General features: G+C 38.7%; 1 protein-coding gene across 1 annotated transcript in view; it reads right to left on the minus strand.

The window, feature by feature from the left end:
* TRHDE (thyrotropin releasing hormone degrading enzyme) overlaps positions 1 to 25893 on the minus strand; it is a gene marked incomplete at both ends in the record, with an annotated part of 198963 nt that overhangs the window by 168832 nt on the left and 4238 nt on the right. Inside the window, one exon of the mRNA XM_084302453.1 lies at positions 24323 to 24596. Within this exon, the coding sequence (XP_084158579.1) occupies positions 24323 to 24596 (274 nt within the window). The remainder of the gene's footprint in view (positions 1 to 24322; positions 24597 to 25893) is intronic.

Genomic DNA, 25893 nt, shown 5'->3' on the forward strand with positions numbered 1-25893 from the left:
GAGAGACAGCTGGAGTGAAATATCAAATCTGATGCAGTGAACAGTTAAACTCTATAATGGGGAAAAATGACAAAAATAAATGCTTTGTTTCAATTTCCTATTCATTATTCATCATGGACAATACCCAGAAGAGACTATACAGCAATGAAATGTGCTTACTGAATACCGAAGGGACAGCTCATCTTTGTAAGGAGAAGACTTTCCTCCAAACTCAGAGCAGTCACACACAGCACTGCTCTGAGCTTTTTTGGATATAGTTATAACCACAAATATTTTATTAGCTTTATGGCTTTTTGTTTTGTTTTCTTTTTTGCCATAAGAGTTCAGTGACCTGATACTTACTAAGGAAACATTCGTTTGCTGGAGGTTGGGAAAAACTTTTTTTTTTTTTACTGTAAACAAACATCACCACATCCCCATTAAAGACAGCTTTAACTGGTTTAATAAGCCAGGTAAAATAATAGAAGTCATCATTAAAAGTAAAATATATATGAAAGAAATAGTTACGGATGGACTTCTACTGGGAAAGAGTTTTCTCTGGAATCTAAAAGCAAGCACAGAGGTACCTGAATATTTTTGCAGGACAGGGGGAAAGAGGCTTTGGGCACAAACGAACCTGAAGGAGAAAGAAATAAAAGAAGCTTCTGGAGTCCAGCTGACAGAGAGAAAATGAGGAAGATTAAGCAAAGATATTGTCAAGTATTTTCAGAGTAAACAGAGTTTTGTGCATCTTCTTTCCAAATAAGCATGACTGTATGGGAGAAGTATCTAGTTGCCTCATCAATTTCTCATCTGAACAGAACAAATCCAAGTGTTTGCTGACTGCTTAAGCCAAAGGTGCAACAATATATTCCCTCAGGAGTCAAAACTGTCATGCAGACATGCTACAATTTCTAACTTGAGAAGAGATCATAAAATACTTTGGAAAGTTAATGAGCTGCACTAGCATATAAATCCAACCAGTGCTCAGCTGGCATAAAATAAAATACTATGTCACTGACCACAGTGCTATTAGACTAATTTAGAGCACTCAAAGATCTGTGTTGTATTGTTGAAATGGCTCAGGGACAGACAGTGAATGTGTTAACAACTAACGTGTAGTGAATGTAATTACAGGTGCCACTGCATAGCCAGTTAAGCCAACTAAGATTGCCACGATCCCACTACTACACAGTCATTCAGTCTCAACTCTTCCAATACATCAGCACTAGGGTTCATTTCCTCTCACAGTCAGATTTCAACCAGGTGAGTAGACTAACTACACCAACCAAACAGGCACTGTCCAGGCAGCCAGCTTCCCCACCTGGCCACCCTTGTTAAGTCAGTGCCAGAGCCAGCAAGAGAAAGCAGAGGGAAGAGGGGTCCATGCCAGACTGGATGGAGATAAATTCGAGTTGCTACAGAACTTCAAGCCAGGAGGAAAAAAAGTCAAAATAGTGGGGAATTCGGTGCCTAAATTGCTGAGATTAGCAGTAAAGTTCTTCCCAGTTCTTTGTAGAAGGTGAAAAATCAGCATAGCTTTAAGAAACAAAGCACAAAGACTTACATTATTTACCCATCACACATAAAAATAAAAATTCTGTATCACAACACTTGTGGTAACATGATGGGAGAACAGCTTTGTCTTCCAAAAAAAACTTCTGCAGTAGACATATCTCAAAGTTTTATGCCAGTTTCTGTGTCCTTTTGGTTTGACTGGGAAGGTATTGGCATTTAAAAAAAAAAAAATCATTCATTCATTCATTCATCTTATACTCAAAGCATTTGCTTCACACATCATTCATAAATAATATTATAAATAATATTTTATCCATCATTGGATATGTATATATATATATATATGTAAAGAGTTACATGTATAGAGTTATAGAAGACCACAAGTTTAAAGAAAATGCTAACAAGTGACCTACAACATTCGACAAGCTATGCAGCAAGACCAGATTCACCTGGCTACTGACTGCTCTGTTACAAGCACACAGATGTTACCTTAGAGCAATTCCATTTGAAATGACAATCTGCAACTGTTATAACTGCTGATTTATATTTTAGCACTGTCTAGAGGCCATCAACTGATAACAAGGCTCCACAGTGCTAAGCCAGTTACATAAATAGGAGCAAGGGTTGACTGTTACCCTCAGAGCTTTCTGTCTAAAGAGAGACAGGCAAAACACATGGAAAATATACTGCTATTGTCTCCATTTTAAAAGTGAAGGATGCAGAATGATAGATTTTATATCAGTAAGAAAATCTGGACAAAAGAAATGAACACAAAATTTGAATATCCTCACTGCCCTCAACTGATGAATCATCTTTTCATCATAAAACATAAAATTACTTCTCTTAAAACACTTTTTCCTAGAAAACAACACTTTTCCCATTAAAATAAGTAAATAAATAATCATATTCTCAGGCCCTTTAGGCACAACTTTTTTTTTTTTTTTAAATAAATGGATCTAAAATATATCCCAAGCTGCAGACTGGGATCCCTGAAACTCCTCAACTTTAGAAGAGATCTTGAAAACTGAAGTTCCCCAGGTTTAGTCATGTCCAGGAGTAACCATCCCATGCCCTTAATAACATCTTTTAAGACTATTTAGCTTTAAAGGGAAATGATAGTTTCTTACTGACTTAAAACAAACTACTTCAAGAGTTTACAACTAAATGGTCCCCTACAAAATACATGTAGCCACTAAGTACCACTTGTCCAAAGAAGGAAGGGAGGAAGGGAGGAAGGGAATAGAGGCAGACTGTACATGGCAATACAAAGAAGATTATGGCAAAGGCACATCAGTACTTTCATGTTTTCTATGAATGCAGCAAAAACACAATGTGAAGTCTGGTGGAGATAAGTTCTGCCACACTCATGATATGTTTGCACTAAATTCTGATCTGTATTAAGGAAAATACAGATAACTTGTGATAAAGGGAACATGGCAAAGTATAGCACTAAGAAAACACATTTACTCAATGCGTGTCTTATCACAGAATCACAGAATCACAGAATTTCTAGGTTGGAAGAGACCTCAAGATCATCGAGTCCAACCTCTGACCTAACACTAACAGTCCCCACTAAACCATATCCCTAAGCTCTACATCTAAACGTCTTTTAAAGACTTCCAGGGATGGTGACTCCACCACTTCCCTGGGCAGCCTGTTCCAATGTCTAACAACCCTTTCGGTAAAGAAGTTCTTCCTAACATCCAACCTAAAACTCCCCTGGCGCAACTTAAGCCCATTCCCCCTAATGGCAAAGAAGCAAAAGAAACACAGGGAAGTATCTTCTGAGCTTAAAACTTAATGGAAAAACTGTTTGCAAGGTAAACAGATTGCATGCTAAACAGTATTGTAAGGTGCTGCACCCTTTAACCCTTTAAAACTTGGCGCTGAGGCAAGTCAGTGCATCATCAACAAATCTTTGCACTATGCTGACATAAGCACATAATACTTTTTCAAAAGCTGTACCTAACCCTTAAGAGTGAGAAAAAAAGATGCACATGGGAGATTTTGTGCTCTGACTAGTATAAAATAGGTAACAAAACAAAAAACAGGTTACATCAATAACAGCAGCAACCATTTTAACAGTGAGAGTTCCTTCAGGCTAGAAACTTGTCAGAGCAGAGACACACCATTTGGCCAGTAAAAGCAAAATCCATAAACCATAAAATAAGGAAACAAGAAATCAGAATTTTTCATATGGATATAGAGTAAAATCCATTAAAAAAATAAATATTAAAGGCTCTGTTGAATGTAAGAAACAAATATTTCAAATGTGTTTAAAAACCCTCTAAATCTACTAAAAAAAATAAATAAAATAAAAAATATGAATGTGCTAGAAGTATCCAAGCACTTTTACACAACTAGCCTCTGACAAAACCATGGGCAGAACTAGAACTACTTCTGCCAGAGAATATAAATTGTTGGAGTTGGTTACCCATCAATAATGTCTCCAACCCAAAGCTAGAGGGAGTCCAGCCCCCTTCTGGGCATACCAATCTCAGTGTAAAACATGGGAATTAGAAAAAAAAAAAAAATTACAAAGGCAAATTACAATTATAAATAGAATAAAGCAAAATAGAAGGGCTGAGTCAATTAGAACATTATTCCTATCTGATGACTCCCATCTGAGAAAGATCAAGGCCACAACCAAGGATCAAAGTGATTAACCACCTAGCCAGCAGCCAATAGAGATGCAGATGAGAAGTGGCAGATCATACACACACAAAGAATCTGAACTGGCAAACAGAGGATTTTTGCTGCTTAAGAGAGAAGCTGCAAAATCCAAGTACTCTGACATATGCAAACTTAGACAAAGATGATAAAGAAGACTCAGGGTCATGCTGATTATTATTTACAGAACACATAACAAAATATGAATTGTTTATATTAAAATGAAAATATTATAAAACACTTAACTGCATAATTATTAATTAATCCCTTCCAATTCCAATTAGGCACTTCCAATATATGAAAAGATCAGGTGTTTATGATTTCAAACCATAAGATAACCAGATAAGATATGGTTAGATCTGGATCACCATCACACAGGTTACCCAAAATAAAGCAATTTATTGAGCGCTGACCTATTTATTCATACTGACTTGCTGGTTAGCATTAGATTAATAAAGTTCCTTTATAACAGGATAATGTCTAAGAAAAAACGGGATTAGAAACCTTCCTTATGAAAGAAACGCCAAACATTGGAATGATTATTTCCCTGTGAAGCTAACTAGCACAAAATGCAATGGGGTTCAACAGTTTATGGTAAGATTGAAAGAAGAAAAATATTTCTGAACTAGACTTTCCAAACTTATTTGCTGCAAGCAAGGCAGTCACACCACTGGCAAAACTGAACTTGTACTAAAGCTTTAAGTCTTGAAAAGCCAATCAATCAGGCAAACATGAAGCCAGAATTCTGCAGCATTTTTGCCACAATCATTCCTTCAGCTCCTAGCACAATAAACAGACTGCAGAGATTTATTCCTTTGCTGACAGTGGAGCAGATCGCCGCTGTTTGAACAGGTCTTCCTTCTCTTTTCTCAGCTGATGCAGAAAGCTATTCCCCTGCTTAGCTTCCAGCTGACATTCATGTCAGTGTAACAGCTTCATTAGTCTTTCTTTTTAACACTTTCTTTGAGCCTAAGATAACATTCCCTCTCATGAGAAATACCCTAACTGCACAGCACCAGGCAAACCCTGAAAATGGCAGGCTTTATTTGCTCTCATCTTATCCATACCCACAGAATAAACTGTTTACAGCCGGAGGATTTGCACCTGCAGGTATCCATATTAACAAACATTAAAACAAGTTATTACAAGCAATATCAACAGCGTATGGGCAGAATGCAAGTGCATTTCCACACTTCAGCGGGTATTGACATGGAAAAATGTGAAATCATTTGGAAGCTTTCATGGGATATAAGCACTGTAAAGGATAAAGTGGGGACTTTATCTGGAAGCTTTCTCTAGGTTCAGTGTATTTCACAACAGCCCTCCAGCAGCTTTTTTCTAAGTTTTTGGTGCTTGACTGCTGTTGGCAGGGCAGTGGGTGAGAAGGACAAATGATCTGCTCCCACACCACAGCCTCTGTACTTAGATTATCTGCAAAAAGTATCAGCAAGGAGTAGGAGTCTGCTCTTGAAAATTTGACTTCTGTAAAACACAAACTGCAACTAATGACATGGGGATGGGAGAAGGTTATTAAAAGGGAACAAGGACTGAAGGTGCTAGGCAGAGAAGTATAAGCTAATACTCAGTTGAGACCCTTCAGATCTGCTTATGAAGTGAAGGAAACTGCTACCAGAAGCTTCTAAGCAAAACATCTGTATAAATATCACTGGCTAATAACTGCTGCCAGTTTTGCCTAAAGCTCTCAAGTATTTTAGAGGCACTAGCAAAAAGCTATCTACTATGCTTTTCCCATGAGGGTCTTTCAAAGCCACTGTCTCCTATTAGACAGAACATAGGGGGAGGAAAAAAAAAAAAAAAAAGACGATGAGGGAACATGAAAGAAATCCCAGAGAGCAGCATCGCTGCTGGTTTCTGTGCTCACAGCGCTGATTGATTCCTTCTGAAAAGAAAGGCCAAAGTTGAAAGCCTTGCCTGGTTCAAGGACCAGTCAATCCCATCGTTAGCACCCCAAAGGATTAAACTTCGGGGAGCGATGCCACAGCCAGCTCCCAGCTGATGCACTTCAGGGCCTCCTGAACACCACGCAGCCAGCAGCTGCTCCCAAGTGCCTCTGTGCATTACACTTACAAAAGCAAACAGGCCTTCGGACTTCTACAGCTGCATTTGATCTTTGCTCAGCTTGCTCATGAAAAAATAAGAAGGTTAGTAGGTCACAGATTATGTTAAACAACTACTTGGGTACTTCCCTTCTGGTTTTCTTCCTAACAGAAAGAAAGCACCTCATTACTGGCAAGTAATAATAATAATAACAACCCACAAATCACTATGGTGAGCTTGGTCACAGAAAGCTGTAAGCTTTCAGAGGAGAGGGCACGTGGAGACAGGAGTGACCACCGCAGCAGCCCAGGCTGTCCTACAGAGCAGAGCAGGGCATGGAGGAGCTGACAAGTGGGCTGGCATCTCTGCGCTATGCAGTCCTGCATCACATGGAGACACGCATGCTGCAGAGGCTGAGCTGTGCCTGAGCTAATAGGCCTCGACTCACAGCACAGTAAACAACCTGGGACATGATGCTCTGCTGACATTGCTGTCCCACTCTTGTTCCAGAGGCAGCTATATCAGCACCAATTAAGGGATCACCATGCTGTACTTGAGCTGTACTCTGCTCAGGATTACTCATCTCCCCCTACAAGAACAGATGTGCTTCATTTTACACCAACGCAGGAATGGGGTCACGTATGAGCTGTACAATAGCTTTAGTCAGCTCAAAAGCCATCGTTCTCCACATTTTATTCCATCATTTTCTGCATCTGGACACCATACCACAGACCCTGAAGCATCAGGAAAGGCTGCTCCATTGGTCTTCTCCAACCCAAGTTTCACTGATGCACTCGTATGCTCTGCCAAGCACACTCACGCAAGACCCTAAGAAGTGGCTCTGAATGATGATTTTACTTCAGCATTACTGCTGAGATTGCTAAGGGGTTTTAAGATTCTCGAGCAATAGGCATTCTGAAATTTCTAGTATAGCATCAAATGAAAAAAAATAACCATTTAATAGCTGGCCTTTGAGTTCATAAAAAGTGAAGTATCATTACATGCTAGAAAGAGCAGGTATTTTGGAACCAACTCCAACACCTAAGTCACTGAGGGCTCCGTAATTATGGAAACAGATAAAGTTACTCTAAGCCACTCACATTAGAAAGCACAGAAATGATCTGATATCCTTCATTCCCTTTTGGCCCTGCAGCTTAGAAAGATGAGCCAAGAAGGCAAGTACAAGATGAAGGGACTGTCTACACTGAACACTGCAATGTTTAAATGCCTGATCTGTGATGTGTTTACTTCCATGATTGCAGCATGATCACAACCGTACAGTCTCTAAATTTATGAGTGGTGTTTCTGCACCTCACCTTAGTGGTCGCTTTACCTGCCTCTGCTGGTTTCTATACCAGTAGATCTCCTAGTTGTACATTGAACTGCATTCATATAGATGTATTCAAGGACTTAAAATCTAGAACAACATCAATATCAACTCAAGCCCTTAAGTACAGGAAGGGATAGAAGAATATGACCCTGTGAACAACCCTGGCTCATTTATAACTCTCCCATTATACAGTTAGTGGTATCCCGAGTTCAATCTGTGGTCACAGAAACAATGCCTCTGACAGGTTTGTACATTTTAATATAAACCATAAAAAAAGAGCTCTGGTTCAGACGTTTCTTGTACACTTGGGATTCCGGGATTTGTTTACTCAAATGAAGAAGGTAGAAGGGAGAAACTCAGAAAATAAGCATATTTTCAGCTGTACGTGGGGATTGAAGGCCATTTGCAGTCATCTGTGGCCATGATAAACAATATAGCACATTATACTGCTATAAAACGCTATCCAGAACACTGAATTTTAACTGGGAGGGAAGGGATTTTATTATTGCTATTATTATGATTATTATATTACTATATTGCAAATAGGTACTGTGGAGACACAGCATCAGTGATTACAGAGTCTGTGATTCCACAGTCAGCTATTCGAAAAGAAAATTCCAGCTTGCAAACAGTTTGCAGATGTTCAAGACTACATTCATTAAAAATATATTGTCAGATCCAATCTGGAACAAAATGCAAGTTTGCAAAACTCTTTCAAAGTTGTTGTGGATTCCTTTTTGTTTTGATTCCAGTATAAGCACGTTCTAAAATGAATTATGTTTCCATTGTATATTTCCCACAGACAGTGTAGCACTGTACCAATGCATAATAATTTGAACTATGAAAATTATTTGCAAATAACACAGGAAAGGTATTATTATTATTTATTTTGATAAAATCAGATTGAGAATAAGTCTGTTAATATTATTTTTATACTATTTTCAATTATAAATGTAACTTGGTCATCTGAATACTATCACTGTAACCAATAACCCTCTCTGGTAACTGGTTTCACCACCCTGGGGTTTACCTGTCTGCATTCCAAGTTCCATCTCTGATATTTACCTAGCTGTGTAACTAATGAAGAGGTATGAGAAAGTCTGCAGGCAGATAAAAATATGAAACTTACAGACAGAAGTCAGCTTATCCAGGGATTCAAGAAGAAAATACAGACACACGATGGCATAAAACCATAGTAGGAGGAAAAATAAAAAGATAGTTTAGCTGGCCCCACTGGGAATCACCACCTCCTGTCATCAGTGTGATCAGAGCTGGTGGAAGATGGCAGCTCAGCACCACTGAGGGTCTGTCAAAAGGAGCAATGCAGGATAATTCTTTCCCTCCTGGCTGCTGCCTGTCTGGCCAGCAGAGACTCTTTAGGTGTCCTGTCAGCAGCCATGAGCACACTAACATTGAGCCTACTAGCTCATTAACTCCTACGCATCTTTTGTGTGTATTATCAAACAATTCTTTTACACTTTTCAGGTGAGTATATCCCACTTGCAAAATACCCAGGTAACGATACCTGAACAAACCAAAGAGGGGCTGTAACAGGCCTTACCTTTACAACAAAATTCCATTACTCACAAAGCCAGTAACTGAACAGACATTAAACACTGTCATACATTTTCTTACGACTTTACAGAATCAGGACCTCTATTTTCACTGCTATCAATGAATAACAAAGTCATTTATCTTTATATGAACTTAAGAATAAAATACAAAATACATATATTTTACTTAAAACCCTGTCTGGGGTTAGCCATACTGGGCAACTGTGCATTGCCAAGCACTGATTTGATTTTCATTATACTGTACTGACGGCAAAGTCATTTATCTTTTTTCAGCTCCCAGTCTCCTTTTATCTCTCTTTCTTATGTTTCTGTATTTTTCCTCTATCCTGCAGTGTTACTGAATGCTGATGAGCAGAAAATGGTACAAAATCACAGACAGGCTCTTTCAGATGAAAAGCTCAGGTATGGAAGGTCCAACTTTTATTCCATTTTGGGGTTCCCACAGAAGCTAATATTTAGCATTGTCCAAATATATAGAAATTGATTATTTATTTCACTAGCTGTCCTCCTCTAGACAAGAAAGACTTCCAGACAATGTCATGATGTGTCTTTCATGGTTCTAATATTCTCTTTGCTAGGAAGAGGAGAAGGGAAAGAAAAAAAAAAAATCCTTCATGTCTCTGCAGTCTTGGATGTTGTAACAAAAAAATTAAAGTGACCAATACAAAAAGTTTTCCACCTATCAAAACCACAAATTTCCTTTTTTTTTTTTTTTTTCCAACTTGTTACATTTGCAGATCACCAGCATCCCCTAAAACTCCTAAAATCATGAAAATACAAAATAAAAAGAAAAAAATCTTCCTGGTCTTCTAGTACTTAGGCTTTAAGCATCACACTAGGAGTGCGCAAACAACTGACTTTTGCAATTCACAAGCCAAACTTGCCATTCTTAATTTGTCAGTACTGACTTTAATTTGTCATAATGCTGTGTCCTACCAAAACAAGAGTAAAGTATTCCATGTCATGTCAGACAACACCTTCCTTTTGAAATAAAGCGGAATGTTCCATATCCTAGGATTTGTTCAAAAAATAAATGTAACAGAATTATAACCACAACACTACAGCTTGTGGTTACAGTGATGGTTCAAAAAGCAGAAACCTCAGGTGTCTTTCAGGTCCCAAAGGTCTCTGTGATGTATGTCTGCATACAAGATGGTGTCTGTGCCTCCACTGTATGTCAACAGAGATCTGTTCAACAGAGGCCTAAAAGTGATTCAGAATATTCCAAAACAGATACACGTATGCTCAGCCAGCTGCATCTGACTAAAATACACTCAAAAAGTACTATAGATGGCAGTCATGACAACTGTCTTGCAATTTTTAATGTTACTATACTTGTCACAAAGCAGTGACCTGAACCCTAATTACCTATGACTTCTAGTAACAAACTTTATATTCTCTTTTCACTTGTCCAGGCCTATGTAGCATTACACTGTCAAAATCTTTTTCAGCAAGACTTTCCAGTAAAGTTTTTTGAAAGTTTTCTGCCACAAAACAGAATATGCAGCTGGCATTTTCTTGCTAGTCATAAACTCTTCTGCCGCACCATCACAGATAAGCAATAAGGAATGCATCCAGAATTGACACGGACACATAATCAGAAAAGGGTGCAGTCTGCACAGAATTATTCGGAATAGTCATAGGTACAAAATGCTGCAGGTGGATCTCATGATACTGAGTGGCTGGCTGATAAAATGGCAGATGAAATTCAACACTGGTAAGTGCAGAGAAATGCAAATGGGCAAAAATAACCATAACTATACATATACAGTAATGGAGTCTAAATTAGCTATAAGTCAGGGAAGAACTCTTGGAGTCACCCCCTGAAAATGTCAGCTCAGTGCTCAGCAGATATTCAGTAGGCAAACAGACTGTTACAATTGATTAAGAAAAGAATAAAAAACAAAACATCATTATGCGACAGTACAAACTCACATATGTAAACCTTGAGCACTGCAGGCAGTTGTGGCACCACCCCTCTCTCTTGTTCAGAATATCAAAACAGACACTATAGAACTTAAAAGGCAGAGAGAAAGGTGATAAGAATAAGAAGAGATGGGAAATGAATCCCATACAAGGACAGATTAAGTACTTGTGAGTTCTGAAAAAGGACAGCTAAACCATCTGTAAAACCAGGGCTGGTGCACAAGAAGCAAATGAAGAACAACCAGTTACCGATACTTGCAACAGAAGAGGCAGCCAATGAATATGTGGAATAAATGCACTTAAGACAATAGACATGTATGTAAAATACAGATCTTGTTGCAACCAACGACTGTGAGAGCAAAGTGCAAGTTTCCCAAATGGATGATGTACATTCATAGAAGGCCCTTTGGTGGCTAGTAAACTAGTGACCCTTGTATAATTCCAGGTCAAGGTCCCCAGTAGCTGGAGTCGAGGTGTAATAGTCCATTGGTTGTCATCTCAAAACTAGTCTCCACACAGGACAGGACAAAATATCATCCTCTGTAGATGTTCTTACAATAGGAATGTTTTTGAAAAGACTGAAAACAATATTTCAGTGTAATCCAACACGACTTATAGGTCAGCTCTGGCCCTGGGACCCTTGCACAATACTTCTTCCTAGTGAAAAATACAGGTTTTATTTTTCCAACTAATGTGACCAAGCCAATTAGGCTCCAGAAAATAATTGTAGTGGGTTCTTAATAAACAGGAAGGTGAAGTACAGATAAATAAAATGGTAGAAACACCTCACTCATGTGGAGGGCCCCACTTGTAATCAACACATACCAAGCACCTGGAATTAACTTCAAGTAATAATCAGAGCAGTTTGAATTTGAAAGTGTGACAGTCAGAGATTCCCCAAATAATTGTATAGAGAGTTTTATGTTGCAATTACCCCCATGATTATGATAGCATATCACTAAAAAGGGTAGTCGTGCATTTCCACCTCTTCCCAAATTGGGTCCACGGACTACCAACATATCGGGTAAGATGGTTCAGTTAAAAGGTTATTAAATTTTCTTGGCAGTTTCACTTTAGATTAGTGCACTGAACAGGCTCACTGTTTAGCCACTGACCATTAGATCCAACACAAATGATATAGCAAAAGTGTGCAAGGGAGGGGAGGAGAAAACTCCGTTCTGCAGCAGCTTTCAGCTGCAATGCATTATATACAACATGACGGTGTAATCTAAAGTTCATCAACATTACTTGAACTTTTCCTGCTTTATTGAAAACACAGGAGTCCTTGGACTTGAAAGGACAATGAATCTGAACTGACTAGATGCTACAAGGCAGCCATGGAAGAAGAAAGACAAAGACACAAAAATCTATGGTTAAGAGTTAGGTGATAGAGGGGAGCATGTACAAGTTTAGCTGAAGTAGTTCAATAACTACAGAAAAGCACTTCAACTTATAAATGTTTACCATAACCATTATAGTAATTCAACTTTATGAAAACACCCCAGCAGCAATAAATCTCTGCATTAGAAAGGAAGCATTTTTCAGAGCAGATAGGTTCTGTACAGAAATTAGTTTTGTTCTTTTCTGGACTTTCTCAGGTAGGTATTGCAAGGTATTATTGTACTGATGACTTCAATTAGGGAGTAGACTAATCAAATAATCAAATACATGTAAATACTTCAAATGCTGCTAAAGCACATATCAGATATACACATATACATATATACACATGTATATATACACATATACACATATATACATATACACATATACACACACACACATATATATATAAGACTACTCAGGATATTTCTTCTTACCCATCAATCCCTGAATAACAGAACTATGAAAACAGGCAACTCTACCAGCTGCACTATGATTCACCAATCCTTTTTATCCTCACAGTACTTCATGGTAGCATAATCATTCCCAGTCATGTGTGACTCATCAAAGTATTTTGTTTTAAAGACAAGTGTTAATAATGTGCCCTATTGTAACCACACAAATTACAAATCTTAATTTCCATACCTAAATTATGCTTTCTCTGAACTTTTTCTGCTGCTCAAGCAGCTCTCCCATATGAGCTAGTTAGGTGTTTTGAAGTTGTTTCATAGTGATGTGTCCCAGGCTTTCTCAGAGTCAGCCTTCTTCATCCCCTTTCACTTTTTCAAGTCTCATTATGCTTTCCACATCACAGTTTTGAAAAGGTTCATACTAGGTTCTTAACTCCAAGCTACCAACATATCTTCTCTGTATGCCTTAAAAGGTTTATCATGGCCAGAAGCTGATGCAACTTTCTTGGCAGACAAATTATATAAAAATTCCTATGGCAACCCAGAATGACCAATCCTCTGTGGATCACCACAGGCTACGTGATAGAGAGACACAAGTTTCAAACTCTCTTTACTAAACCAGGTTATCACACACTCCCAAGGAAGTCATCTTTCTTCTATGTTGAGGCCCACTAACTTTAGTATATTCATCGCTATCCATGACAGCAACAGGCATAACACTTTTGCATAGAAAACTTAGAGGCTACTGTATTTCAGAATCTTCTGCATATTAAAGAAAAATAAATGGGGGGGGGCTTTTCATTGTAGTTGGTTGGTGGTTTTTTGTTGTATTGGGGGGGGCGGGGCTTTTCATTGTAGTTGGTTGGTGGTTTTTTGTTTTTGTTTTGTTTGTTCAGTATTTTTAAACTACATACTAAAAGCAAATACCACTCCATATTTCAAAGGTGGGTAAAACAGCAGGTCACAATAAAGCATACCAAAGACCACAGCCCCATGGAGAAGCCTAACTAAACCTCAGAGAACCTGAGAAAAGTCTGAGGTTCCAGAAGAAGCCCCAGCTACATACTTCTAAAGAAACAAAGGGAATGGAGAAGAAATAATACATATTCCTTTTGTAGTAAGAACTAGGATAGCAGATGAGGGAAATTATTCCTTTAGTCTTTGTAAAATCCTTATTTACATCTTCTCTGTCAACAGTGTTAGCCAAATATTTAAGTATTTGTTTTATGAATGTATACACACTTATACATACAATTTCATATGAAGCAGTACATTATCACTCATTGACATTCCCACATACAAACCAGGCTTCTATCTAAATTACACAGGTCAGACTAAAAACTAGATATATATCAAATTTTCTCATCAGGTATAAATCAGTCTCCTTTTTCTTCTCCTGGTACTTAAAAGGAAACAATGAACTTACTCCAAAGCAACACTATCAAATTTTTAACATACAGGAACTTTTCAGTAAAGTAAAACCCACAGCGTGATCTACTGTTGTTCAACCATGGACTGTGATCTAATTAGCCAGAGGACTGAGAACTACAAGAAGCACATATGCAGTTTGTGAATGATTCAGAAAGTGTACTTCTTTCTTTGAAATTATTCCATAGGAATTCGCTTTCTTTCTTCCTCCTCCACCCTTTATTCCCTTCTTTTATCTTTGCAAACCAAGGTACTGCTTGCTGTCCTGAGGATACAAACTCTAATTGAGGTTCCAAGCTGCCATGACTACCAAACTGCTTGCTGCTCTTGAGAAATGGGGGGTAGGAGGGAAGAAAGTGTGGGTATTCCCAGAGGTGCCCCCAATGAATGCTAATAACCACCTCCTGCTTCTTAGGCCCTCCCTAGCTGTAGTCACTTCAAATAACATTATTAGCCTTCATGTTCTGTCCCAAACCGCCACACAGCTCCACTGCATGCTGTTAAACAAAACGTGTCGCTAAATATTTTTCGGGATAATCCACTGCGGGATAACTTTTTTAATACACATTAGGTCATTTACCCTTCAAAGAGAAACATAATCTGCTTTCAAATTATGCTGTTCCAAATAAGAAGATAACGGGCTCAGTTCTCATCTCTGGCTGCTCTTGCTATGTCTCAACAGCACAGAACAGACAGAAAGCTGCCAGGAAGGAGCAGTTGAGGATTTCCTAAGGGTATCATTCCGTGGAGCCAAGCCAAAGCAGCTGGTTCTCTGCCACCTGTCCCCGTCCTGCTGTACAAGATGGGTGCCAGGGGAAGGGGCTGTGTGCTGTGCTCAAGCACTTCAGCAGCCACCATGAGAGATATAATAGATTCAAGAATGAAACCACCACCTGCAAGGCACGTAAGAGTCCCCACAGCGATGCCCACAGTGGCAGAGTTCAGCCTGTGCAAAGGACCTCCTTTGAGAGCAGAAGGGAGGAACACATAAACCAATGCAGCCAGACTTCTCCAGCCCTGGAAAAGCATGTTCACACTATGAAGCTGTGCTGTGCCAGCATCTGATAAAAACCTTCTGAGCATGTACCTGAAGTGTGAAAGCACCCAACTGGAAAAATCGAAAGTGTCATTAACACTACGGACACCTTCACGTAAAACCAAATAAACTGGCTGGATCCTCTACGAGTACAAACAGGCGTAACACCACAAACCAGAGAGCCTTTCCCACACTCCAGGCAGCAAAAAAAATAAATACAGAGATAAAGCAAAAATAGGATGAACATTGTGGAGGTTTTCCAACACTAAAAAATCAGGTAAAAGGCTAGCCTACAAGGTGAATGTTACAGATACGTGACTGTCAAAAACTGAGGGGTTATACTGGCAAGAGTTATGAATCTCTAAAATGAGATGGCTATAAAAACTGGAAACAAATAGGCTAAATTTCTAGTTTCTGTATGAAAAATATGATTAAAACTTACCTAAACCCTAGAAGAGAGTCTTGTCTATAAATAAATAAAAGTACACATCACTCTCCTCCTTCAAAAATACTGTATCTGTCACTCAGCTAGATGTCAACTAAGACACCTGCCTCAGTAATCCATTTTCACTCCACAGAGCAGTGACTATGGTGGGTATGCAGGATAAGGCTGGTTTGACTGACAGGTGTTCAGGCTGGTGCAGGAATGCATGTACCTTTATGTTGTCCTGCAGTGAGATGCCTCCTACAGATTGTTCAATGCTTCATTTTTGCTTTTCTAGGAAGAGCATGACTCTTACAGTAACATGTTAATAGAGTCTTAGTACTTCAGTGGGTGTCAGAAAGCAGAATTCATGTTGATGCCAAGGACAGGGACCTCAATGAATAAGTTAATGAAGTCAAATATGACAGCAGAACATAAGAGGCATACGAAAACATAAAATAATGTAGCACAGAAAGCAGAGCACAGATACAGTGTTCAGGTTTAACTATGAGTTACGTTGTCACAGTACATACTACTAAGCATATGCTCATTAGGCCATGAAAAGAAAAGGAAACAGTCTTTCCTCGCTTCTCCCGCTCACGATTTTGGAAATGTAAGGAATTCCAGGGACTTTTTCTACTCCTGTAAGCAAATAGCAAAGAAGTACTAAGAGTACCTATCTTTCTTGTCATTAGCCAGAATCAACCTCAGATGCATCAATGCTCTCTAAGGCACTGATTTATAGTCAAGCTCCTGGGCTGACGCTTGTCACAAAAATCACATGCACATCTCTCTCCACTGTTATTGCAAGCCTGTGAATTAACCATGAATTAAGAGACCAAGTTGTGCTTTTTTTTTCCCCCGATAGTCTTCTTGCTCACTACCTCCAGATACTTAAGGTTGATCTTCCCAGCCAAAAACAAAACAGAACAGGATATTCCCAAACTCAAGCCTTTCAACTCAATAATATTCTTTTCAGAGTGCAGCTGAGAATTTGTTAATAAAATAAATATCACATTTAAATACTGCATGTACTACAAGTGCTGACCAAGAACATTTTTTAAAAGGAGTAAGCACAATACATGTGCAGTGTTTTCCTAGGGCATTCAACTTGCAAATTCAACCAGAAATCAATAACAATGGATTGCAAGTTTGCAATTTATGTTTCTAACGGATTCCCTGGCATATTCAGTTTAGCATGAATGCTGATCACATAGGTTTTTGTTTGTTTTGGCATATTTTGTAGCTACAGTATTTAAAAATTAATAAACAAAAAGTCATTTTCAATATACAAGAAACAGAATGGGTAAACAAATATTGATGTGGTGAATCTAGAAAGGCTACAATTTCTTTGGATTACTAATGTACTAGGGCTTCCCACTTAACTAAACAATTCACAATAGTAAGAGCTGAAGTGGGTAAAAAAGTATTTGTAAAGCCAGCCTTTACTGCTGTTACTACAGAGGAAATTTCATACAAGAAAAAAAAAAGAAAAAAAAAAAAGGCACAAACAACTGATTTGTTCATATGTGTGTATGCTTTTCTAGCTCCATATAACTGCATAACTCCCATCACATTCTTTGTGACATGCTTTTTCATTTTTCTTTTTCAATTGTTTGAAAAATTCTTTTCCCACAGGGGAATACATAAGCAGGACAATTGTGGTGATGACCAGAAATTAATGAGTATCATCATATCATTATCATAGCAGCCTTTGAGGACAATGTTAAAAGTCAGCATCGTATCAGGCTTCAGAAATAAGCCTGGTGCTTCCTGCATTAGCTGCTGCTATCCGTTTATCAGATACATGTGTGGCCTCCCAGTGGTGAGTGATGGGCTAACAAAAGTTACTTTTTACATATTAGGTAAGTTTAGAAAGCAGAGCTCAAGTTTGAAGCCCAGTAAAATTTAGGTTGCAGAGGAAGAAAAATTAATTTTAATTGAGGACTAATTCCACTTTTGATAGCTAAATCATTCTGCCGTAGCCAATTTGCTCACCCACAAAAAACTATCTGGTATGTAATTGCTTCAATGCTGATTAATAAATAACAACTGATGGAGAGACTATTTGCTGGCAGCTAATAACCAGCACCTGAAGAGAGGACCTAAGGCAGAGCCTCAGGCCTTTAACCCAGGCAGTCATTAACTGACAGAAAATGATTGGTCTTGAGGTCATTATTGCTATTACCTACAAATATTAATATATTTTTCAAATATAGAATAATTTTCTAAAAGCTACAGGCTGGACCACACAATAGACATGGATTATTTTGGAGAGAACTAATGTTTGCTGGTTGTTTTTTGTTTTTTTTAGCAACTAACAAATGATGGAACCCACTAGATAAAGTTATTCTGAGCAGTCGTTCAACCTTTGTTTTTGTTTGTTTGTTTGTTTAACTATTAATGAAAATCATGTCTTCAGTCTCCTCATGCTGATCGCCCAGACTTCAAGCAAACTGTCCTGCACATGAAGCCCAGACAAGCTCTTCGGCATCTCATGAATGGTTAGAATCATGACACTTCTTCCTGTCTTAAGGACAAGTACAAAGCCATGCTCATATGGCACTGAACCTAAAGTAACAAGAGCTGTGTGATGTTCACTGATCCTGACCTACCTCTGCTTATGCGATTTCATTCACAGGCCCTTTCCAGGCAAGAAGATTTTTTCACATGTGCAGAAGCAAGTGACTACTCCTGCATTGGTGCCCTTTTTGAGATCTATCTATTTCAGTGATGCCAAGGCAAACTGAGGGAGTCTCCCAAACACAAGCTTAACAAAATTCACTGCAGAGACACTGATGTGGACTCTCTGCAAATCAGTTAGCATTATGGAAGCAGTAATTTTCTTATTTTCCTTTAGCCAGATTATTACAGCTCCACCTCACTGGTCAGGATAAGACTTAGCTGTATCAAAGTACTGAATTAAGATCTTTACTAACCAGGAGCTTGTGATCTCTAATTATGTCTGAGATAAAACAATAACACAATAACAGCAGTGCAATAAAGCTTGGCCTTATTCCAGTTGCCTCTTCTCATAGATCTTTCTTAGCCTCAAGGTCTTTCTCTGTATCATGACAAATTACTCAGCACTGATGACTGTACAGTAATGTTTAATAAAACTAAAATCAAGACCCACCCAGCCGTAGAGCTCTCCTTAAAATGTCATGTGCATGGATTCAGACACCAAGTGAAGGACTTACCCTGCACAACAGAACAAGCTCTGGTCAGGCCCATACACTGCCAGTCCTGCAACATATGCTATGACCAGTTTGGATACGAGTGGGAGCAGTCAAAGTGAAACCATGCAAAATTCTTCTTCCAGCACTCCCCTCCATCAGCATTCCTCCTCCCAGTCATCATCACCCAGTCTGCCAGCCACTTCTCAACTGCTAATCACTATCACCAGCTCCAGCACTACCTGCACATGCTCTTCTAACCCTTTGACCCAGAACTTTTCCTGAATCCACTCCTTGCCACACACTTTTTCTTTCTAGCAGATATTTGCCCTGACAAGAACCATACGCTTTAAAGCTGCAAGTTGTCACTTCATTTCCATAGTTATCTCCACACCCCATTCACAGCAGAAGAATGATAGAAGATGAATCTCCCTGAAACATCTCTTTCCAGCAATGCATTCATCTCCACTGATACAGTCTGTCCCTGAGCACTCACTCCTTCCACTAACTGAAAGAGAAAGAATTAGCAGGGGAAAAAAAAAAGCAAAGAAGAAAAATAACCTATGAGACAGGTGCAGGAGATAGTGAGTTTTTATGTTCACCTGACTACAGAACAATAAGAAACAGAGGGCTTGGAGAATAGAAGCACAGCTTAACATGAAGTAGAGTAAAAATCAATCCAGATAGGGAAAAAATGAAGCTACAACAGTAGCAAAATGCCTGGTGGATGGAAAAGACAAATAAAGACAATAGTGAGGAGAAGAGATGCAGAAATGATATGCCAGACATTAAAATGCAGTCAGCAATATCTTGCTTTTAAGAATTACTGACAAAGAACATACATATGAGGTGTGATTAGGAAACACAACACACAAGTACAAACAAGCATGTGAAGGTAAGCAGAGTCTTCTCGATTATTTCACTGTGCAAAGATGACAATACACAGATCCCATGATTTTCACCGACTACAGCTGGCACAGCTGCAGTGCAGTAGAAAGCTATACAAAGATCAGCTAAGCCTGTTCATAAGGATGTCCCTGTTCTATCAATGTAACATTACCCCAGGAAGCACCCTGGTAGAGCTACACTGCTCCCTAGCCCACAACAGAAAAGGTATCTGCACCTCAGTCCCTTCCGCAGGAATCAAGCTGCACTCAGAAAAGGCAGTACCAATTATTTGAATAATTCCTTGTAGTCCCAGATCTGAGCAACAAAGTATATAACTGTAATGCACATAGAAGGCAATTCTGCTTTTAAATTATCTGCTTTTAAATTACCTGCTCTATAAGGGATTCTGATTCTGATCAGGCCCATATGGACTAAGGAGTTATGCTAGTGATTTACATACACAGAGCTGTGCTTGTACAAAGCACAACTTGTCTTTATAACATGGTATGTATTTGAATCTCATGCTTAGGTTAAGGTTAATTTTGAGGTCAACATCACTCTTTGAGAAAAAAATGAACAGTTAACATGTAATCATTTTTGAAGAACAAACCTGCTTTTAATACCACTGTTTCTTTTATTCCTTGGAGAGTTTATCTACCCTTGACCACAGCAGTTTAGTAAGATTGGTCAGCTGAAAGAGAGATGAGATTTTAAAAATTAGCATGCTTTCAAAATCTGAGAAGACATTTTCCCCCATACTCTTCAAACATTTTGTGAACCAAAACCAAGCTCATGAAAGCACAAAAATGAAAGCAAAAGTACATGCAAGCTGAAATCTTTTAGGGGTCTACAGAGTAAGTATAATGTATGTTGCGTTAATTGAAGAAAGGTTCCTCCACGCAAGAAACTGCCCATCAAAATGCTTCATCATGGTGGTTAGGTTCTTTTTCTTGAACGTTCCTTTATTATTAGGAGATAACTTATTTTTTTCTTACACTTATGTTGACTTGCCATGGATACTGGAGCAAGAAAGCAACTTCAGGGAAAACTCAGGAGTTTAGATTGCATGTCCCAGGAGTTCAGATAATTTCAAAAATTCACCTAGGTAATGTACACAAACTCCTGGGATTGCAATATAAAAGTCATGAAAAGATGTCTTACCTCAGCAGTTCATCCGAACAAACCCAGCTCTAAACTGTTTACCGTAAGTTCATACAGTAAAAGATACTCTTTCGACAAATCTGAACAAGATGAACAGACCACTGAGAAACTGAAAAATGGCAAAATATATGTAACCAGTAATTCATTGTAAACTATTTTGGCATTCCTGTGACATTAATATATCTCTGAGGTAGGGACACTATGAAAAAAAAAAAACAAGAGGAACAACTCTAGACTTAGAGAATTTTATGGGATAAGAGACCATTTCAAAATATATAGGCTTTTGGCCTACAGGTCTTTGACAAGATGATCTACTAATTTGCGCAACTGCTGGCACAAAGTTCTGTACAGCTTAGTCTGGCTGGAGGAGTGAGCTTACATATGTATGTCTGCACGTGCTGAAGAAAGACTCAAACATAACCAAGGCCTCAGTAGCCACAAATTCCTACCAAATTAATCCTTTATGTTCTCTTTGGATTCCTCTTAAATCTAAAGACTTGAGAACAGTTTTGCCAAATATCAGAAATGCAGAAAGTAACAGTAATTGTCTATATGACATGAGCATGCTTCTGTCTTCAGGATATCAAATATCCAAAAGCAGCAGAAGTCTATAGCATATGAGCTGCAAATAATGCTACTAGAACATGAGATTCTCCGTAAGGCGAAAAGGAAGTAGACTGTGTCTTTCAAATTCATGGTTCATCCCTCATCTTGCATGTATTTGCTTACACTGATGTTGGAAGTTGAACTCCTTCCAACTGTTTTTTAGATTACTATAGGACATGTCAAGAGTGACATAGCACAGGAGTATCATGCATGATGAGCTTGCAAGTGTTACATTGTATTACAGAGCAAGGAACATAAGACCAAGCTACTACAGCATACACCAAAAACTTCCATTTTACAGGAGTTCAAGGAGAAACTCAAGCAACCACTGCTTGCCAAAGCAGAGGAATAACAGATCATTCTTAGCTTAAGACCAAATCCTTCAGTAGGAAGAGTACATTACCACGAAGATCATCAACTCCTACCTGGATAGAAGTCTGCTTAGGTACTGATTGATAAGGAGTAAGAAATGGCCTTAAATCCTAGCCTGTTCTACTTAGCTCAGTCTTCCAACTACTACAACAGCCAGAGGTAACCAGTTTCTCATCCCAAGAGCAATGCTTCTTGTCCAGATAATCAATCTGCAGCTAGCAGCACTAAGAACGAGGCATCAGCTCCACCATTCTCTGCTCTTACTTCTTTGCACTGGCATTTGTGCAATCTTTTTCTAAATTAATTCACTGAACTGACAGAGAAACTTATTGGTTTAAAATAATAATAATAATAATAATAATAATAATAATAATAATAATGCTTTCATTTTTCAAGATAATGATTGAAATCAGTAAATCAGCTCAACTAATGGTTCAGCTAGCCCCAGAGCTGCTGCATGGGAAGGAACAGCAGGTCCCAACCAGAAAAAGCTAGGAGCCTTTCCCCTTTGGTACCTTTGGTGAGGTACAAGACCAGCTCAGCCACCACAGGTGACCACTGGGAGTGGTCTTCAGCAGTTCCAACATTCTTACACTCCTAGGGTAAATCATCCCAGAGAATCACTTCTTAGCCATGCTTCTCCCTCCCCTTCAGTGGGATAAAATGACAGTGTCATAGTCTGTTGGCCATTATAGGAAAGGGCTCCCCGGTGTCCTACCCTGCCGTTTCAGTGATAAAAAAATTTCCTCATAACTTCAGTATGACCTAAATGAGGGTTACCAATAAAAAGGTCTGAATCTACCCTCCCTCATCTTCAGCACAGCCCTGAATCCATACTAGTCTCAGGAAGTCACACAAAAAGCAGGGCAAAGAACTGATTTGGCTGAAAACATATTCACACACTTCCATATTTTTTTTTTCAGGTCAGTTATGAGCCATATTGTACGGCTATGCAGAGGTGAGTGCTGGCACAAAAGGCTAAGAAAATGTTTGGCTCAGAGAGGGTGGGATCCTTCTACAGCAGCTGAATGCTTAGGCTAGCTAAAAGTGATTATGGAGACATTTCATGTCTTGATCAACCACGGAAAGGAGGCCTGCAGCCCTTCCTTATGCCCCCAGGCTACAGCACAAATTTATAGAGCATTTGCAGAAGCACAAATTTAAAAATCCACTTTGCTCAGGCACACAGCTAAAACTCCAACCTAGCCCCGTGCTTCCAAAAGTAGCTCAAATTTGTTATTCACAGAAACTACGAAGGAAGGGTTTCTCTGTATGTACACCTGTAAAATCAAGATGACAGCACTGTGAAATATTCTATTAAGCTGACAGCATTTCTCATGTATATTTTGGCTTGTTATACAGTTCTGTGCTTGATATTTGTAAACAAAAACAAAACTGACATAAATAAAGGATTTTTCCCCTTTTTTTTCATGGCATACTTCTTGGAACCATGCCATATTTAGAAACAACAGCTCCAGAAAGTCAGTGCTTCCACCAGCCTGGAGCTCCACAGAAAGCAGATAGGATGTAAAGTCCTGCTCTAAAGCATGCCCTGTGATATGAAGTACTTTACTGGCCTCTCAAGTTAGCACACAGCATACCAAGGGTCATGTCGGTACTAAAGGAAGAAGACTAGAAACCTTTCCAGTATTACTGTTTTCTTTGAATAAAGTCCAACAAATACTAGTATTGAAAAGGCTGTAGGAAAAACAAGAGAAAACTTCCTCAGAAAATCAAAGTGAAAAGGCATACCTGAAAGCTTAAAATTTCATGAGGCAGACACACCTACTAAGCTAATCAATTACAAAAAGTATTGAACAAATCAAAAATTTTAGATTTCAGGTTTTAGTCTGGAGAAGAGGAGGCTCAGGGGAGACCTTATTGCTCTCTACAACTACCTGGAAGGACATTGTGGGGAGCTGGGGGTTGGCCTCTTCTCACAGATAACTAGTGATAGGACTAGAGGCAATGGCCTCAAGTGGCACCTGGGGAAGTTCAGGTTGGAAATTAGGAGAAATTTCTTCTCAGAAAGAGCAGTCAGGCAGTGGAACAGGTTGCCCAGGGAGATGGTGGCATCACCATCCCTGGGGGTGTTTAAGGAAAGGTTGGACCTGGTGCTTAGGGACATGGTTTAGTGGGTGACATCGGTGGTAGGGGGACGGTTAGACCAGATGATCCTGGAGGTCTTTTCCAACCCTAATGGCCCTTTCCAACCATGATAAACCTTTAGAAAAGGCCACAAGCAGTATACACCATCATTAAATAAACTGCCAAATTTTAGGAATGCTAATCAAAAAGGTTAAGTATTTGATGTCATGATCCCTTACAAAAAGCAAGGGTTTTCACAGTTAGAAAATGTGTGTACAACATCATAAATACTTACAACTACTCCACTCTTGGTGACAGTTTCCCGGTACGTAAAATTGCACACTGCCCAGGCTAGGTAATACGTGGACATGAGAGGGGTCTGCGAAAAGTGATCTGTAACCCATCCATCTTCTTCAAAAACAGAAGTTTCAACTGGCATGTTGGACAAAGATATATAAGTTGCTTGATGCCTGATGCTGATTTTGAAAGTGGCTTTGTAGATGGGCTCATCGAAGCAAGGAAAGGCTTTTCTGGCATGAGTAGGAGAAAACTGCGTAACACCAAGAAACCTGGAAAAGAGGCAAAAAAAAACAACAAAGCTGTTACTGACTGTGACCAGCACTCTATTCACAGACACACTAAATACAACATTGCTTGACTATTGTGGTTTAACAACAAATGCAACAGTACAGAGTGTTTGAACACTGCTTTGTCGTTGTAGCATTTCTTAGCATGAATTCTTACTACCTGTACTGTAACACAATCAATATAAAGTAACAGCCTACAAATTTGTAGGAAATTTGCAGGCAGCACCCTGATGAATAATGAATAATCCTTTGCCTCATATGAAACTTTGGGCAGCACACTGCCTTTCTTTGGACATTACAACTTATGACCACATCACATACTCAAGAGGGTCGTTGTTTTCCACTGCTGATTGCTTCTTTACTGGTTGCGTGCAGGTCTGAGACACACTATGATACAGCACTAATGTTACTGTGCATGTCCAGGAAAAATATTCTGGGACCTTTGCAAAATTACACATATAAACAAATGATTAAAAAAAGCACAAAGTAGTTTAGCCTTTTTGCCAGATGTGCTTTTCTTTTGTAGTGTATTTTATGAAGAACAAATACATGTTGTTAGTTAACGGGTTAAATCATGAAAAGATCTCCAAAGAAGTCAAAGGCATTTATTATACCATTGTATAGAATGGGAAAGCTTTAGTTTGACCAAAAGAAAGAATAAAAAAAAAATCTGCAACTGCTTGCTTTGGAACTAAGTATATATTAATCCAGATATGGAAGAGGAACATTTGTGGGTAGAGATTTTCTCCAAATTTACACCATTCAGAGAAAATCCATGTGGGATGATCTCTCTGCAGAAACAAGGAGCTACACTTAAAAGGTAGAACAATGGGGTTCAATGGGAATATTTTCTGGAGGCACACAGGACAAGAAAATGACTATGACCTAACTGCGTAAGCGCAAGTATGTAGGCTTTTTGAGAGGTATTGAATCATGTCTCCATTTTCAAGGTTCCATCAGCAAAAATAACCATGCAATTTTAGATACCTGGTAAACATTTGTCAGAATTTTAGAGGTTGATTAATCATCTGTTATTCCTCTGGAGGAAGAAGACAGGTGGATATGTTTGATAAAATGAAAATGGTGGGACCTATTATTAATTAGTCCATAGGCATTAATCTCCATTACAATACTCTTAAACACTGAGGGAGAAAAAAGAATAGGCAACTTTTAAGGAAAACAAAATATCTATTTTTTTCCTAAAACTTCTTGGGTTTAATAAATATTTAGTAGCATTCTTTTATAAAAAAAAAATGAAGAAATAAATGTCTTGAAATGT

Source organism: Netta rufina (assembly GCF_964035555.1).
Source record: "Netta rufina genome assembly, chromosome: 1".
NCBI lineage: Eukaryota > Metazoa > Chordata > Aves > Anseriformes > Anatidae > Netta > Netta rufina.